The sequence below is a fragment of the Saccopteryx leptura genome, chromosome 4 (assembly GCF_036850995.1).
Source record: "Saccopteryx leptura isolate mSacLep1 chromosome 4, mSacLep1_pri_phased_curated, whole genome shotgun sequence".
Lineage (NCBI taxonomy): Eukaryota > Metazoa > Chordata > Mammalia > Chiroptera > Emballonuridae > Saccopteryx > Saccopteryx leptura.
In genome coordinates, this window is record NC_089506.1 from 49,120,920 (window position 1) to 49,138,344 (window position 17,425).

General features: G+C 38.1%; 1 protein-coding gene and 1 pseudogene across 1 annotated transcript in view; one reads left to right on the top strand and one right to left on the bottom strand.

The window, feature by feature from the left end:
* The window catches only part of TM9SF2 (transmembrane 9 superfamily member 2), a 62,804-nt gene that overhangs the window by 9,603 nt on the left and 35,776 nt on the right, over positions 1 to 17,425 (bottom strand). The window contains exons 7-12 of the mRNA XM_066380617.1: positions 17,202 to 17,313; positions 16,093 to 16,172; positions 15,201 to 15,309; positions 10,270 to 10,402; positions 7,195 to 7,314; positions 3,572 to 3,629 (exon numbers count right to left, since the gene is read on the bottom strand). Coding sequence (XP_066236714.1) covers positions 3,572 to 3,629; positions 7,195 to 7,314; positions 10,270 to 10,402; positions 15,201 to 15,309; positions 16,093 to 16,172; positions 17,202 to 17,313 — 612 coding nt within the window. The remainder of the gene's footprint in view (positions 1 to 3,571; positions 3,630 to 7,194; positions 7,315 to 10,269; positions 10,403 to 15,200; positions 15,310 to 16,092; positions 16,173 to 17,201; positions 17,314 to 17,425) is intronic.
* On the top strand, positions 2,110 to 2,391 carry LOC136403259 (non-histone chromosomal protein HMG-14 pseudogene; annotated as a pseudogene).

Genomic DNA, 17,425 nt, shown 5'->3' on the forward strand with positions numbered 1-17,425 from the left:
TTACCTTTATGCATTTTCATTATGCTTGGGACTGTCAGATTTGTTGTTTTAATTTGCATTTCCTACTGACGACTGTAGCTGAGCATCCTGTGTTTGCTTCTTAGATCTTACCTTTTTTTTTTGACTTGCTGGTTACATCCACCACTCATTTTTCATTTGGGTTGAGTGGCCCTTGCAAATTCACGTATGTCGGCTATTTATATACTCCAGCAACTACCTCCATGTTAAATATCTTGTTCTCTCAGTTTATGGCTTTTTATGAACCCAACATTTGAATATGTGTACTTAATTCCTTTCAGTCTTTCTTCTATAAGTAATTTTAAAAAACATGACTGTAATCATACTACAATTACTTCTATATACCCCATACAGTTGTTAATATTATCAAAGTCATCAATTTTTTCCTTTATCCTTTGGGTAACAGGTTTAAGAGAAGAAAGCCTTTCCTAACCTGCGATAATGAAAATAACTCTTCTATATTTTCATTTGATTGTTATGTGTTACATTTAGATTTTAATCTATCTAGAACTGATTTCATGTGTGTGAGCGAGGTAAGAACAGAATTTTTCTACCTTCATATAGACAATTGTCTCAGCATCATTTAACAGTTCCTCTCATTTGTGATGCCACATCTAGCATGTCTCTAGGTATACATGGTCTACTTCTGTCTTCTCTCTCCTGCCAGCCATAGGACATCTCCAAATTCCTTCATAATACTTAGTCTTCTTATCAAATATATAGCACAGTGAATTTGTTTCTCTTACTACATAGTTAATAAGCACTGTAGACTTGTCATATGGATTGTGCCTAATTTGAGAAGTTATTTCAGGTACCATAAAGGTTTTCTGTTGCTAACACTCTTCCTACAAAACCATCACTAGCATAAAACATTTAATTCGCTATTAGTGGTATTCATGATCTTGGAATATTAGCTTACATCTAGCCATTTTGCCAAACTCTTATAATTCTACAAGTTTTATATAGCTGAAATTTGTTGACATTCTCTGTACACAAACTATGTTACCAAAAAATAATATGCTCTCCAGCTTTTTGAAATGTATTCTTTGTTTCATGTTATGACTAGAACTTAAATAACTAAAGCCACAAAAGTGATTTAATAAAAATGTCTCTGGTGTTTCACCATTAAATGATGCTGGTTTTGAATTAGAGATGAGGTTTTTATTAATATAAGAAAGTATTTATCCCTCCATTAAATTCTTTTTGAATCAGGAAACAATGTTTAATATTATCAAATGCCATTTTATTGTGTCTACTGTAATAATTATATGTAGATTCATACTATTAAATGATCGTTCTTTTCCTAGGTAAACATCAATTTCCCTTGCTCTGGTATCTTGGGTTCTTGGCTCTCTCTCTGCACTCTCTCTCTAAAATCTATCCAAAAAAAAAAACAATTAAAAGGAATATAAAAATATTTCATACCTAGAGGTACTTTTTCCAGATAAAACAAATAGTAGTCATTCTGCAAACGTTTATTAAATATTCACTTCATTATTCCAATTATTTATTTATATTACGTATTTTTAAATGAGAGTAGGGGAGATACAGAGACTGACTCCTGCATGCACCCCGACCAGGATCCACCTGGCAAACCCCTCCCCCAAGGCTGATGCTCTGTCCATTTGGGGCGACTGGCAACTGAGCTATTTTTAGTGACTGAGGTAGAGGCTCCATGCAGCCATTCTCAGAGCCTGGGGCCAACTCAATCAAGCAATGGCTGGGGGAGGGGCGGTGGAAAGAGAGAGGGAGAAGGGGGAGAGAAGCAGATGGTTGCCTCTCCTGCGTGTCCTGACCAGGAATTGAACCCAGGACTTCCACACACCAGGTCGATGGTCTACCACTGAACCAACCGGTCAGGCCCTCATTTTACTTCTTTTAAAAAATTCAATTCATTTTATTGAGTACACAGTTTAGAGACAGAAAAGATTAAAGACTTAAGGGATTAAAAATTTAAGAACTATATACAATATGCTATGTTAAGAAAATTATTATGGAACCCCTGTTGTGGGTTGGAGCATCTTGGGCAATGGGAGAAGCAGCAGCGGCCAGACAGCCCAGGTTCATAAAGACATCCACCCTGCCACCACGATGCCTAAGAAGAAGGTCAGCTTCACTGAAGGGGCAGTGAAGGAGCCCAAGAGGAGACTGGCGAGGTTATCAGCTAAACCTGCTCCTGCAAAAGTGGAAACGAAGCCCAAAAAGGTGGCATGAAAAAATATATCTGCAGACAAAAAAGTGCAAACAAAAGGGGAAAGGGAAGCAAATGGAAAACAGGCTGAAGTGGCTAACCAGGAACCAAGAGATCTACCTGCGGAAACTAAAAATGAGGAGAGTCCAGCCTTGGATGAAGCAGAAGCCAATCAAGTCTGATTACATCATGCGCCATGTCTTATCAGTGGTCCCTGTCTCCCTTCTTGTACAATTCAGACGAATATATATATATATTTTTTTTCATTTTTCCGAAGCTGGAAACGGGGAGGCAATCAGACAGACTCCCGCATGCGCCTGACCGGGATCCACCCGGCACGCCCACCAGGGGGCGATGCTTTGTCCCTCTGGGGCGTCGCTCTGTTGTGTCCAGAGCCATCCCCAGCGCCCAGGCCATCTTTGCTCCAATGGAGCCTCACTGCGGGAGGGGAAGAGAGAGACAGAGAGGAAGGAGGGGGGGGGGGTGGAGAAGCAAATGGGCGCCTCTCCTGTGTGCCCTGGCCGGGAATCGAACCCAGGACTCCTGCACGCCAGGCCGACGCTCTACTGCTGAGCCAACCGGCCAGGGCCCAGACAAATATTTTTATAAACTATTTTGTAAATGCAAGTTTTTTAGTAGCTCTAGAAACACTTTTAAGAATGAGGAGGTTCTACTTCATCCCATTCTTTTAAGTATAAACACTTTCTTTTTTAAAAGGTGAAATAATTTGCTGGTTATTTTTTGGTACAACTAGAAAATAGTGAGATATTGAATATGGGAGGCTTTGATTTTCTTGGGTGTCAGCTTAATATTCCATAGGTGGGGATAGTTTTTATATCCTATAATACAAAGCATACTAAATGGCAATTTGGATTCAGTCATGCTTTTAATATGTCTTGAACATTTGAAATTACTTCTATTGCCATGGTTTTGGTATAATTGTTTCCTAAAGAAAACCACTCCTTGACCTTGGCTCTCCCTGTCAGAATTTTGTACATCTTCGGTGTGGGAGTTCAGTGTTCCTAGTAACAATGTTAATGTGCTGTGAAAAGTTGAAAATTTGATTATGTAGTATATATGATTATTAAATTGTGAATTAGTGGGACTCTGATGTAACAGTATAGCAACATTTGAAGATATTGGTACCTGATACTCTATTAAAGAAAATTAAGACTCCAAATTTTAAGCTGGAAAGTCACTGGAATAACTGTTTAGAAAAGAATCACAACTCTATGACTTAACATTTTTGGTACGTATGTTAAGAATTGTGTACAAACTGAAATGTCTGTGTACTTATCCTCAAAACAACCAATAAAATCTCAATTATGAAAGAAAAAAATTATTATGGAAAAATTCACTCACCCAGGACATAAAAATGATGTCAATAAAACATTTGTTTTCCACTTCTCACCTCCAAAAGCTGTAAGAAAACAAAAATGGCATAATATACAGACTCTTCTACAAAGGAATATTCTATAGTCTGGTACTGGACAAACTGTCAGATGGCAGTGGGTGCCTATAGAAAATGACACTAGCAAATTATAAGATATTCCCTAATCAAGTAATCCAAATCAGAGATGCACATCATAGGACTGCCCTGGGGAAGTCCTGCTCTAAAGATTTTTGTTTCAGCATAGAATAAATCTAGCATCAAAGTCACCCATACCTGGTTTTCTTTTCTATCCTTTTTTCTATTTCAAAATAAAACAAACCCTTAAATTCTAAGCCAGTTTCAATAACAGGACTGGGTAGAGAAAGGGCATACTGGAGATTCTCATTTATCTTGAGGTCTATCTCAGAATTTGTTACAAAACCAAGAACCCTAAAGCCTGACATGCAACATGTTTAGATTTTACCAGTAAGTCTGAATCTTAAGAATTTTTTAGCATTGTAGTTTCCAGTAGGACGAGGGTGAGGGTGGAGAGATCAGTGTGTCATATCAGGTGATGAAGAAGAGTAGGTTTATGACCACTTGAGAGAACAAAGTTACTTATGAATATTTTACTCTCCTTTGCTCCTTTTCTAATTTTTTCCCACTTAAAAAAATAAAAAACTCTGCCTGACCAGGCGGTGGCGCAGTGGATAGAGCGTCAGACTGGGATGCAGAGGACCCAGGTTCAAGACCCCGAGGTCACCAGCTTGAGCGCAGGCTCATCTGGCTTGAGCAAAGCTCACCAGCTTGGACCCAAGGTTGTTGGCTTGAGCAAGGGGTCACTTGGTCTGCTGTAGCCCCACGGTCAAGGCACATATGAAAAATCAATCAATGAACAACTAAAGTGCCACAACGAAAAACTGATGATTGATACTTCTCATCTCTCTGCGTTCCTGTCTGTCTATCCCTATCTATCCCTCTCTCTGACTCTCACTCTGTCTCTGTAAAAAAAAAAAATAAATAAAATAAAAAAAAAAAAAAAAAAAAAACAAAACAAAACAAAAAAAAAAACTCAAGTACATAGAGTAAAACATGAAAGTACTCCTCTGCTCTCAGTTTAAAAGTTGGAGAGGAAACTGGCTGAGATCTGAGAACCTGGATTGTTTTAAAAACTGCTAACAGATTATAAGCAAATACCACTTGTCCTAAAAGAGAATGACAATTATACGTATATATGATTTGAAGTCACAGCATTAGAAGTAAAGAGACTATGGTAAAATTGTTAATTTTGTTTTTTGTTTTTTTAAATGAGAGGAGGGGAGATAGATTACTTCATGACCCCTGACAGGATATGCCTGGCAACCCTGTCTAGGGCCAATGTTCAATCAACCAAGCTATTCTCAGCATCCTGGGGCTGACACTCAAACCAACTAAGCTATCCTCAGTACCCAGGGCTGATGCTGGCACCAGCTGAGCCACTGGGTGCGAGAGGAGAAGAGAGAGAGAAGTGGGGAGACGGGAAGAGAAGCAGATGGTCACTTCTCATGTGTGCCCTGACGGTGCATCAAACCCAGGACATTCGCACACTGGGCCGACGCTCAATCCACTGAGGCAACTTTCCAGTGCTAATTTTAGTTTTAGTACAATCAACATTCAAATATTTTTTTAAACATTAGAAATTATTCTAGCCTGACCAGTGGTGGCACAGTGGGTAAAGCATTGACACAGAACGCTGAGGTCGCTGGTTTGAAACCCTGAGGTTGCTGCTTCTGAGCTGGGCATCAGTGTGAGGTCGCTGGCTTGAGTGGGGGATCGTCCACTTGATCTCAAAGCTCGCCAGCTTAAGCCCAAAGGTCACTGAAACAAAGAACCCAAGGTTGCTGGCTTGAGCAAGGGGACACTTGGCACGGCACCCCGTCAAGGCATGTATGAAAAGCTCAATGTACAACTAAAGTGAAAGCAACTATGAGTCGATGCTTCTCACTCTGCATCTCTCAAAAAAAAAAAAAAAAAAAAAAGGTATTTTATGACTGGAGCCATGTAATAGCACCTCTCAGAACACTCTGCCTGATTTATATGGTACCTAATCTGTAACTGGGATATCTTAAGAATGAAGTGGAGTTAAAGGGGATTCATCTGGGATGAGGGAGTATGGACTGAACTTCAAACAGAGGGAACAGCATGTGGAATGGTCCTCAGGCAGGTGTAAACATCCACTATCCGATAGAAGAACTGAAAGAAAACACAGCTGAACAGTAAGAAAGGGGATGCTTATGTGCAGGCAGCGGTCCAACTATATCTCATATGTATTAAAATACATATGATCACCCTAATTCTGAGTCTTTTAGTAAAGCATGAAAGAAAAAATAGACTTGACAAAATACACAGAAATTGAACACACTTACATATACATACATATAGGACTTCTCATCATCAGGAGAAAATTATATCTGGCAAAGTCTAACTGATATTCCTATGTGGGGTTGAGAATCAAGCCAACCACAAGTTAAGACCACCTATATAAACCCAACTGTTTTAGCTCAAGCCTTCTTCATATCAGCCCTAGCTCTGTCCCTTCTCCGGTACTTCACTTCACAGATTCCCTCTGGGACCATCTCAGTGGATTTCAGGATTCCTAAATCAGTCAACTCTGGCAATCACTGACCCAGGCACAGCAGCTGCTTTCTAAGTCATCTACTCATATCCCATCCTTACCCTGTGGCCCTGATCCTTTCTTTCACCGAACTTTATTTTTACAAGAATACAAGAGATTGCAAGTAACTATACTACAAAAGTAATTTACGTCAGGGCTCTTTAAAATAATGAGGTCTTAGTTTACTTGAAATAGTTTATTTTTTTAAAATATTAAATTAATGGCCTGACCAGGTGATGGCGCAGTGGATAGAGCGGCAGCCTGGGATCCTGAGGACCCAGTTTCGAAACCCCAATGTTGCTGGTTTGAGTGGGGCCTCACCACCTTGAGAGTGTAGGACATGACCTCATGGTGGCTGGCTTGAGCCCAAGGTCGCTGACTTGAGCAAGGGGTTACTTACTAGCTCGGCTGGAGCCCCTGGTCAAGGCACACATAAGAAAGCAATCAGTGAGTAACTAAGATACCACAACGAAGAACTGATGCTTCTCATCTCTCTCCCTTCCTGTCTGTCTGTCCCTCTCCCTCTCTTGCTTGATTAAAAAAATTATATAATTACAAGTACGATTTCTCTTGTGTAAGAAAAGGTATTCCTGTATATATTACTTGTTGTAGTGACTAAGTTAGCGATACCCATTTGAGGGCTTTCTTCCTTTATACTCTACATATGTTTCCATGATGTAGCAAATCTAAGTTGTTCAGCCAAACTGGTTAAGTCAAACTTAAAAGAAAAAAAGAGAGGATGGAGGATAAGCAGCACCTAAATTTGCTTTACTGTATAAGCATTTTGAACAAATAAATCTAGGGATAGCCATCCACTTCACAAGTTTCTTTTAAATAAGGAAACATACCTATAATACATATTGTTTAAAGAACATCAACAACCAGACAATAGGCTCAAATGCATTGTTGTAGCAGACCCAATCCCTGATCTGACACCCAGTCAGGGTGCTTTTTACTCACACTTATAGAATCTGGCAGCAACATAGCCTGCAGGCGTGCCCAACAGCACCCACAGGACCACAGCACAAGTCATCAGTGCGCCTCTGTTGGCAGGTGACAAAAATCCCAGGCAAGCAAAAACTAAAAAACAAGTAATTTAAAGTTACAAATTTTATTAATTTCCTTTGTTGTGAAGTGACATAGATTCTACTCTTTAAAAATAATAAACCAGGCCCTGGCCGGTTGGCTCAGCGGTAGAGCGTCGGCCTGGCGTGCGGGGGACCCGGGTTCGATTCCCGGCCAGGGCACATAGGAGAAGCGCCCATTTGCTTCTCCCCCCCCCCCCTTCCTCTCTGTCTCTCTCTTCCCCTCCTGCAGCCAAGGCTCCATTGGAGCAAAGATGGCCCGGGCGCTGGGGATGGCTCCTTGGCCTCTGTCCCAGGCGCTAGAGTGGCTCTGGTCGTGGCAGAGCGACGCCCCAGAGGGGCAGAGCATCGCCACTGGTGAGCGTGCCGGGTGGATCCCGGTCGGGCGCATGCGGGAGTCTGTCTGTCTCTCCCCGTTTCCAGCTTCAGAAAAATACAAAAAAATAAAAATAAAATAATAATAATAATAATAAACCAAACACAACTTCAGGAAAGTACACTATCTTACCAGGCAGCCACACTGAATCTTAGTAATACTTGAGGTACTATGATTATACATAAGGCAAGCTCCACTTCTGAAGTTCCTTGTCAGGGTCCATAAGACCCCACCTTTCCCGTTATCAGGGGAGGTTGACTGAATGCTCATGAGTACTTTCAGCTCTTCTAAGATTCAAATACAGCTTTTAAAACTAACAACAATAAAAATATTACCACTATGAAATAGTCTTACATTTTGTTCCTTTTTAAAAGGTCCTCTGGGGTAAAAACTTTTAACATTCAACATAAGAGATAAGACAGGACCTAACCAAAGAATAATATAGGAAAAAAAGATTTCATAGTACCATTACCTTTTTGAACAAGTTACTCTGAAACTGATCAATGACTCAGGGAAATTCTGGCTCACAACCTTATTCAGTTGGTTAGTTTTATTTGTTCTTCCCTATAGAACCCTCTCTACTAATAAGAATAAAAATATGATCTTATCTTTATAGCGACTTCTAACTTTAAGCTAGGACTCAGAAGTTATGACTTGCATAGGAAATCAAGTGGCTTTCTAATCCCAGGAGCAAAAAGTTCCTGGTGTTTCCCCTTCGGTGTACATAACCAAGCAGGTGTCCACACACACCTCCTCAGCACAGAGGGGGCAAGAGGAGAAACTCATGATCAGCAGGACAACGAGGGTAATAAACAATCTACCAGAATACCAGCTTCAGCGCACCGCCTTCCCCAGTGCCCCTAGGACTGAGAAAGAGAAATGGACTGTTCTGAAGCAGAGTTCATATTCAAACATTTAAGGAAACGGGTCCCTATCGTTTCCTAGTTTAGGTTCTCTGAAACTGTCCTTCCTCACAAGTTCATCTCCTAGCTGACCCCAACAAAGACCAGACAGTGGCAGAAGGCAGACCCAAATAAAATTTTAAAGAATCTTATCCTCAAGCATCTGTTCTGCTCTAACTTCACCCAGGCTCTCTGGGAGTCTAGTGCCTCCATGCTGTGTCCAGGTCTCTTCGTGACTTCTCCCATCCTACCCTCTTCAGCTTAACACACCTGCTTTATGTAGCCTGCCCTTCCCACCTTGGCTGCATTTCCTATCAAAATATAGATATATGTTCTAGCTAATCTTCAAGCTAAGTCTTCCTACTGAACCTGGAAGTATAAATCAGTAGTTCCCAGACTTATTCAGGTACCAGACATTTCAAAGTGATTAATATTCTTTGTAATATATTTATGTAGTTATGTCTATCATAAAAACTTGGAATTTTATTAACAGAAAATGACTTTAGTATTACATATTTAATATGTCTCAAACACAGGAACAAATGTTCACTAAAAAAATTATTAATCGGCCTGGCATGCGGGAGTCCTGGGTTCGATTCCCAGCCAGGGCACACAGGAGAAGCGCCCATCTGCTTCTCCACCCCTCCCCCTCTCCTTCCTCTCTGTCTCTCTCTTCCCCTCCTGCAGCCAAGGCTCCACTGGAGCAAAGTTGGCCCAGGCACTGAGGATGGCTCTATGGCCTGTGCCTCAGGTGCTAGAGTGGCTCTGATTGTGGCAGAGCGACGCCCCAAGATGGGCAGAGCATCGCCCCCTGGTGGGCATGCCGGGTGGATCCTGGTTGGGCACATGCGGGAGTCGGTCTGACTGCCTCCCCATTTCCAGCTTCGGAAAAGTACAAAAAAAAAAAAAAAATTATTAAAAGATTAGTGGTTTCTAAATTCTTCCAGAAATATTCATGTTACTGTTCATCAATGAAGAAAATGTAAGAAAAATGCAAAATTTAGAAAATTTATTCATAAACATTTTTTTTCTTAAAATTAGGAAACCAGAAGACCACAGAAACAATGCTTCTTCAGAGATACATTATCAGAATCACTCCTATGACCGATCAATACCTCTAAGTGAGTTTTATTAAAAAAAAAAAAGTGATTATTCTAATTGAAAAAATTTTAAGTAAAATTCCTGAAGACTATCAGGTAGGACAGGAGACCTTTTTTTTGTAGGAAGATCTTTCCTGAACATTGCTAGAGAAAGAAAGAGGTCTTGCTTCTTAAATCCTTCCAAGATGAGAAAGGTATTTAAAAAAATTCCTGCCCTATCCACTCTTCTTCTCCTTTGCCTCCCACTGAAGCCAAAAATGTCGTGGAATCCTAATCATACTGCTCCAGGTGGGGCAAGACAGTCAGCCTGCGTGACCGTGGTTCCGGGCCGCCCAGAGTCAGACCCAGATGGTGTCTCAGGACCTAGTCATCTGCGGCTCCAGTGCTGCTATGACAAAGGCTTGGTCTCTATGCTGACGAGAGACATGAAGAGTCATCAGCTAATCCTACCTCAAGTCACATACTGCCAAAACACATTAGAGGGACAAATTAGCCTACCTACCTCACTTAGAAAAACTGGTTCTCAAATATTAAGACAAAATGTTTCTACTTCATTTGCACTTAACACTTACATAGAGTCACAAATGTCATAATTAAAATCTGTGTTCCTGATCCTAGAAAGACTGATAGCAGCATCCCTTTTCTTGGAGGACGGAATATATCACCATGAACTAGTTTCCAGCCAAATTCTTCCTGAGCATCCTCCTAAAAAAGGAATGAAATTGCTTGTTATGTGGTATCACCAAGGCAACAAGATATCCATTGTTGAATACACTGATATAAAAACATTGTTTAAAACTTATAAATGTTGATATTTATTTCAGTTTTGACATATAAAGACCTTATAGTTTTCTTGAATTATTTTAAAAGGAATACTGTGTGTAAAGGTCTATAAGTATAGAGAGAAATACAAAGACAATGTGATATCTACTTAGTTCTAGTCTAAGCTTTATCATCTAACTTAATGTCTTTTTAATCACACTATCCTTTTCAACCTACATTCATTAATCTCCAAAATAAATTAGGTCTCACAGATCCTTTGCTGGTATATAAACTGGGAATTAGACTCGACCTAATCGCTTACAAGAAATGTACAAATTGAAGTTTTATAGAAGTACAAGGGCTCTAAATGGATTAAATTTCTTTTTATTGATTGATTTGAGAGAGAGAGAGAGACTGAGAGAGAGAAGCAATCACTTGTTGTTCCATTTAGTTGTGCCACTGATTGCTTCCCATATGTGCCCTAGTGGGGACTGAACCCGCAACCTTGGTGTCTTATGAAAACACTCTAACCAAATGAACTAACTGGCCAGGGCTGAATTAAACAAAATTATTATCTGAAATTGGCTTCAAAATAATTGAGGTGGGAGTAAGTAGGTGAGATTCTACAGAAAAAACAAAACTGAACATGAGTTGGTAACTGTTGGATCAGGGTTATGGATATACTGTCTTTGTTAAAATTATGGGGGGAAATTAATACATACCCCTTCCTTTAGGTGAGACAAGATATTGGACGAAGAACCATTTGATTTTTTTTTTTTATTGAGTAAGTATACTAAAACATTCAAAGGATGTAAATGAAAACAAGTTTCCATAGACAGCCAGGTCCCCTTTCTTGGAGTGAACAAATGTGACTGGTTTCTTACTGTCCTTGCAGAGATAGATATTCTACCATACCCACATATAAGTAAATGCATGAATACTTTTTCTCTTTTTTCCCACAAACGGTACCATATTATATACCATATTTCATCTTATCTTTTCAGTCTAAGAATATGGAAGTGATTCCGTATTTGTTACATAAAGAGTTGTCTCGTTCTTATTAATGATAACAAAGTATTCCACTGTATGAATATTCCATAATTGAAACCTTCTATTATGAATAACATATATTTATTGTTTTAAGATAAAAAAGAAAAATAGTAAAAATTCTTTGCATCCAGATTAGTTTCTAGGAATAGAACTGTTGGATCAAACTACATTATAAACTAATATTGCCAAACTGCCTTCCATAAGTTATACCAATTTATATTCTCTTAAATTATGTATCAAAGTGTGCATGTCCTCAATCCCCCAACACATCATAGGGAAAATTTTGATTTCTGCCAATGAACCAAGTGAACAACCATGCACTGTGGTTTTAATTTGCTTTTCTCTTATTATGAACGATGCTGTATCTTTTTATGTTTCAGAGCCATTTGCATTTCATTTTATGGACTTTTTTCATGTACCTTGCCCAATTTCTTACTAGATGGCTGACTTTTTTGTTTTCAGATTTATTTATTGAGGAATTAAACAATTTGTGTTTGTGACAGGTGTTAAAATATTTTCCTATCTTTTTAATGGTATTTTTTGCTATTCAGATTTTTAAATGTAGCAATCTTTCATGGCTTCTGACTCTCTGTAATGTTTATTAAATTCTACCCTTCTCCAAGATTTTAAGATAACTTCATTTCACAGTTTTACATTTTCATTTAAATCATTAATTCTTTCACTGTAAGGAATAAAATTGGTCTCTACCATATCTTTTTCCCAGAAAACGACTCACTTTATCTGATACTATATTTCCAATATTTTTAAAAAATACACTTTTGTTAATTTCCAATTTTAGACTCATTATTATTATATATAAAAAATGTTTTTCTTGGAATTTTTTAGTTCACCAATTCTTCTAACTCTGACTGGTTTTTATTTACCGGTATTTATTTTCTGCTGAGGTATTTCTATAAAAATTCCTTCAGTAAAGGTCTGTTTGTGGCCACCTGTTTTATTAAAGGGTATTTTACCTTTATTCCTAAAAGACAGCTTCTATGGATACATGATTCTATGTAAAAAGTTAATTTCTCTCACCAATTTAAAGACATTATTCTGTCTTTGACCTTCTATTGCTAATTTGTTTATCCTTTGTAGATGCTCAGTCTTTTTTTTACCTCTGGCTGATTTTTGTCACAGTTAATCTAGGTGTGGATTTCTTTTTATTTCTTTTTTTTGGAATGCATTGTTTCCTTAAACTATGGATTCTTTCATCTGTTCTGGGAAATTCCTAGCTATTACTTTTTCATATATTTTATATTCTGTAACTAATAGTACTAGTATCTGAAATCTTGTATGTGAGGGGGCCTAAATCTGTTGTTTATTATAATTTTTGTGAATTTCTGCTAATAAACCACATTTGGTTGATCTTAAATTGTGGTAATCCTGCAGTTAAATCTGTAAAACTTTCCAGAGAATTTCTACATAAATCTGCCAAGAATCAGGTGGCACTTAGAAAGCTAGAATCACTTTGCTCCCGTCCCTTCGGAAACTGACATTCAGCTCTCTCACTAATGACCTAAGATTTAGTCTCCCAATTGGTTAAAGACTTTTTATAAGCATCGACCTGAAGGACAACTTCAACCTCTCATGTTGTGTTGCTTCCTGCTCTGGCCTCAGCTCTTTTTGGGGGGAGGGAGCATGTAGTAGAGTAGGGGGAGTCTTTGTATACATTTCTTACCTACTTTGAGCTCAGCAATGCGCCAGCCAATCTGGTACCTAAAGGACTGACCAGTTTATTAATTCATTTAGCACCAATTATATGCTCAGCACTGTTCAAAACACCAGTGATACTACAGTGAGTATACCAGAAAAATCCCTCTTTTCATGAGTATGTGTTCTTGTTGGGAAGGCGGACAAGAAACAAAATAAATAAATAAAAAGTATAATACAGTACATGGTATAAGTGCTATAGAAAAAATTAGGAAGTATATGTGGGGTGGAGAACATGTAATTTTAATAGACTGGTCAGAAAGATCTCACTGGGAAAATCATGTTTCAGTAAAGAATTGAAGGAGGTAGCTAGCCATGTAAATATTTGAGGGATGAACATTTGAGGTAGAGAGAAAAGCAAGTATAAAGGCCTTGAGGTGGGAACATCGTGACATGTCTGAGGAACTGCAAGGGGGCCATTTTGGCTGGAGCAGAGTTCCAACAGGAAATGCAGGGCCTTTTGGACCATCGTAAAGACTCTGGCTTTCACTGTGAGTAAAACGGGAAGGCACTGGAAGGCTGTCGTTGGGAGGGAAATGATCTGATTTATGTCTGAACAATCTGCTCAGCCCGCCACAGTAAGGAACTGGAGGGAGAAAAAGAATGGGAGGCAGAATGGGAGGCATGCTGCCCTGACCGCATCCCATAGACACTCTGATTAAATTAAGAAAATTCCATTAACTTAGTCATTATTTGGAAATGCCAATTATAAACAGAGTATCTTGAAATTACTTTTAATAAAATATTTAATGAAATAATCAATAAACACCATGAAAAATGATTACAGAGTAGAAGTGCTGAAAAGCTTCTAAACATCATTTTCTTTTCTAATAAAAGAGGACAGAAAGGTTGAGGGGAAAAGGCAAAAAAGCTGGGGAAGAGAAAACAAACATCTGAGTTTTCTGTATTTATGACAAGTCATTGTGGTTCTTGTGGAAATTTTGTTAAAGAGCTGCTATGAAATAAAAAGCTATAAAATGTGTAACATTTTGTAACTACAAATGTATAATATAACTCTGACTATACCAAAAGGTTGAAATAATAAAAAATTTGGTTGAATTATTTTTTAAAAATGAAGTATACACATAAATAAAATTGTTTGGGAGTCATTCCATTCAACTTTGCTGATTCACACACTGGGTGTGTGCTGGGAATGGAGAACCTGATCGAGTTAACAGCACATGAGTGAAAAAAGAGGACGGCACTAGAGCCGTGTACCTATACCCATTCTGCACCAATCTACTGACACAGATGAGGCTGTAAACAGTTCAGTTCTGAATGCTGTGGTGACTTTCTAGAGAACACCAATTCTTAACAATTATTTTCTTACTTGAAACTGTGAATTAAGGATACTTTTGAGAAGACTGTTTTAAAAGCAAATTCTTTTTTTTTTTTATTTAAGTGAGAGGAGGAGAGATACAGAAACAGACACCCGCATGTTCCCCTACTAGGATCCACCAGGCAACCCCAATGCTCTGGACATCTAGGGCCATGAATGTAACCAAGCTATTTTTAGCACCTGAGGCAGAGGCTCCATGGAGCCATCCTCAGCACCTGGGCCCAATGCGCTTGAATCAATCGAGCCATGGCCATGGGAGTGGAAGACAGAAATAGAGAGAGACAGAGAGAGAGAGAGAGAGAGAGAGAGAGAAGGGGAAGCACATGGTTGCTTCTCCTGTGTGCCCTGACCAGAAATCAAACCCGGGACTTCCACACACTGGGTCGACACTCTACTGTTGAGCTAACTAACAGGCCAAGGCCTAAAGTACCTTCTGTCTAAAGCTATTATTTAAACCCTTTCTATACTGGGGAGATCACTTTGTAAAGTACATGACTAACCACTGTGCGTACACTTGAAACTAATACAAAATAATACTGAATATAAATTTTTATTGAAAAATAAAATAAACAACCCCTTTCCAAAGAAAATATAGACTATATTTTGAAGACCAAAAAATAGTTCAGATGTTTCACTCACTGTAGAATCCATCTGATTATATCTGGCAATATCTTTATGCAGTGTCCGTAGCATAATCATAGCAACCATTCCAGATAAGAAGAGGACAATGACCAAGGAATTCATAATGCTGTAGAAAAACACATGTCAGGGTTAATCTGTAGCTTAATCTTTGGAACAGTAAAGCTCCTTTTTAAATTGTTCATCGAATAATATTAAAACAGCATTTTTCAAAATCAAAATTCTACCTAAAAGTCAACAAATTCAATGAATTGTGTTCTGCTATGTGTCCTTCTAGTGGATATATAAATTTACACACTTAAGTTTTGTGGTCTGTCAAGAATCAGAATTACTTCTGTCTGTGGTCAACATTATCAAACAACTGCTGTGCCCAAATTAGTGCCACACGAGCTACAAGGACCAACAAGACTGATCTGTCTCTCAAGGAATGTACTAAAGAACAAATTTACTCAGTAAATTAATGAGTGTCAAAGGATAGTTGGCAAAGTAGGAAAAGGAGATTAATGACACCATGACCAGATTTCTAGATAAAAGTTTTCAGTCATGATTTTAGAGGGAATAATAATAAATAAACATTATAGTAATAACAGCAGCAGCAACTGTTAGTACTGAGCACTCTTCCTCTCCAGGTAAGGTGCTCAAATGCTATTTCATTATCTCCTTTAATTCTCAAAACAGTCTCAGGAGACAGGTACTTCTAGATAAAGAAAGAATTTTGAAAAATTAAGTGACCTAGCCTGACTCATAACCAGTAATTTGAAAGCAGGTTTGAATCAGTCATTGATTCAAAAGGTCAGACTTTTGAATACCTGAGGAAGATTAGAGTGATCAGATGTTCAAAGGGACAAAGAGTAAAGTACAGAGCAAAGAACAGATTAATCTGTAGTCTTACCTAAACCACTGAATGTGGGTATGAGGCATAGATTCCAGAATATAGTCCCATCTAGATGCCCACCTGATTTTTTTATCTTCCTACAGGGATTAAAAAACAAAACAAAACTCTTTAAATAAGCACTTATTGACAAAGTTTGTTAAGAGTCCAAAAATTTCAATTCTCAGCTTGACTTTCCATTCAGTCAACAAATGCAATTTCTCATTACCATACTTTTAGTTTGTCATGAATTTCAAGGAGTTTCAATTTATTCAAGTCTCAGGAAAATCAGGATGAGATTAAAAGTAAATAAAAAGGCACCTAGGTACTCGTTTGTTTTATTTTAAATAATAAAGGTTTATTTTAGATGTCAAAATTTAGGACTATATTTACTTTTTTCAGAAAATTGAGTAATAACTTATTCACTTTGACATCAACTATCTACACCTACGAGACACTTAACTAGACCAGAGTCATAACCTAGATACACTGAACATCTGGCAGGTGTCACCCACACTGAGCTCTTAATACCTAGAAAGAAATATATATTGTTTATGGCACTAGGCTTGCAAAATTACACACTACATGGGGATAGTAAATGTCACAACTATATTGGACTGACAAAATAGTTTATTAAAAATAGAGGTAGAATACTGCCTAAGATCCTCATAAAATAAACTTACCTTCCTCCTAAAAAACTTCTCCATTAATTAAAACTCTCCCTTGAATTCCCTAAGAACCTATATAAAACATCTCCCATTAGAAACTCTATGTTTAAGTTTATACTCTAACCCAGATTTTTAAAATGGTGTTGTTTTCTCAAATGCTTGTAGCATATGTCTTTGATAATTTTATACCACCTTCTATGCCTTTTCTCTGCCTTTTGCCTTAAATGTATCATTTATGGCTTAACACTTAGGCTCAATACTCCAAGTTCCTATACTTCTCACTTAAATGAAGACTTAGTTTTGAATGTGATTATGTTGCTTAATGCACTGACAAACAATTTCAAAAATCAGCTGATTTAAAGGCTTATCTATTTGACAATCTTACTCATTAACATTTTTAATTAAAGTAGTGCAAATTTAAAATCAATTTCTGAGTTATATTAAAAGTGCAAACACACTCACCTCGAAGCTAACAGAGTAAGTATAGGCAATTTTGATCTCCCCAGAAGCCCTGTTACTTATATCCATGGGGGTCCCAGAGCAGTCTGGTTTATCTACATGGGTATGTTTGAAACTGTGGGAAGAAACATTTTGACAAGATGCTGATAAAGTGCAGTTTTTAAAAAATCAGTAAAGTAAAAGAGATTTAGTACATATTTCACAATGCTGCTGATAATCAAATGTGA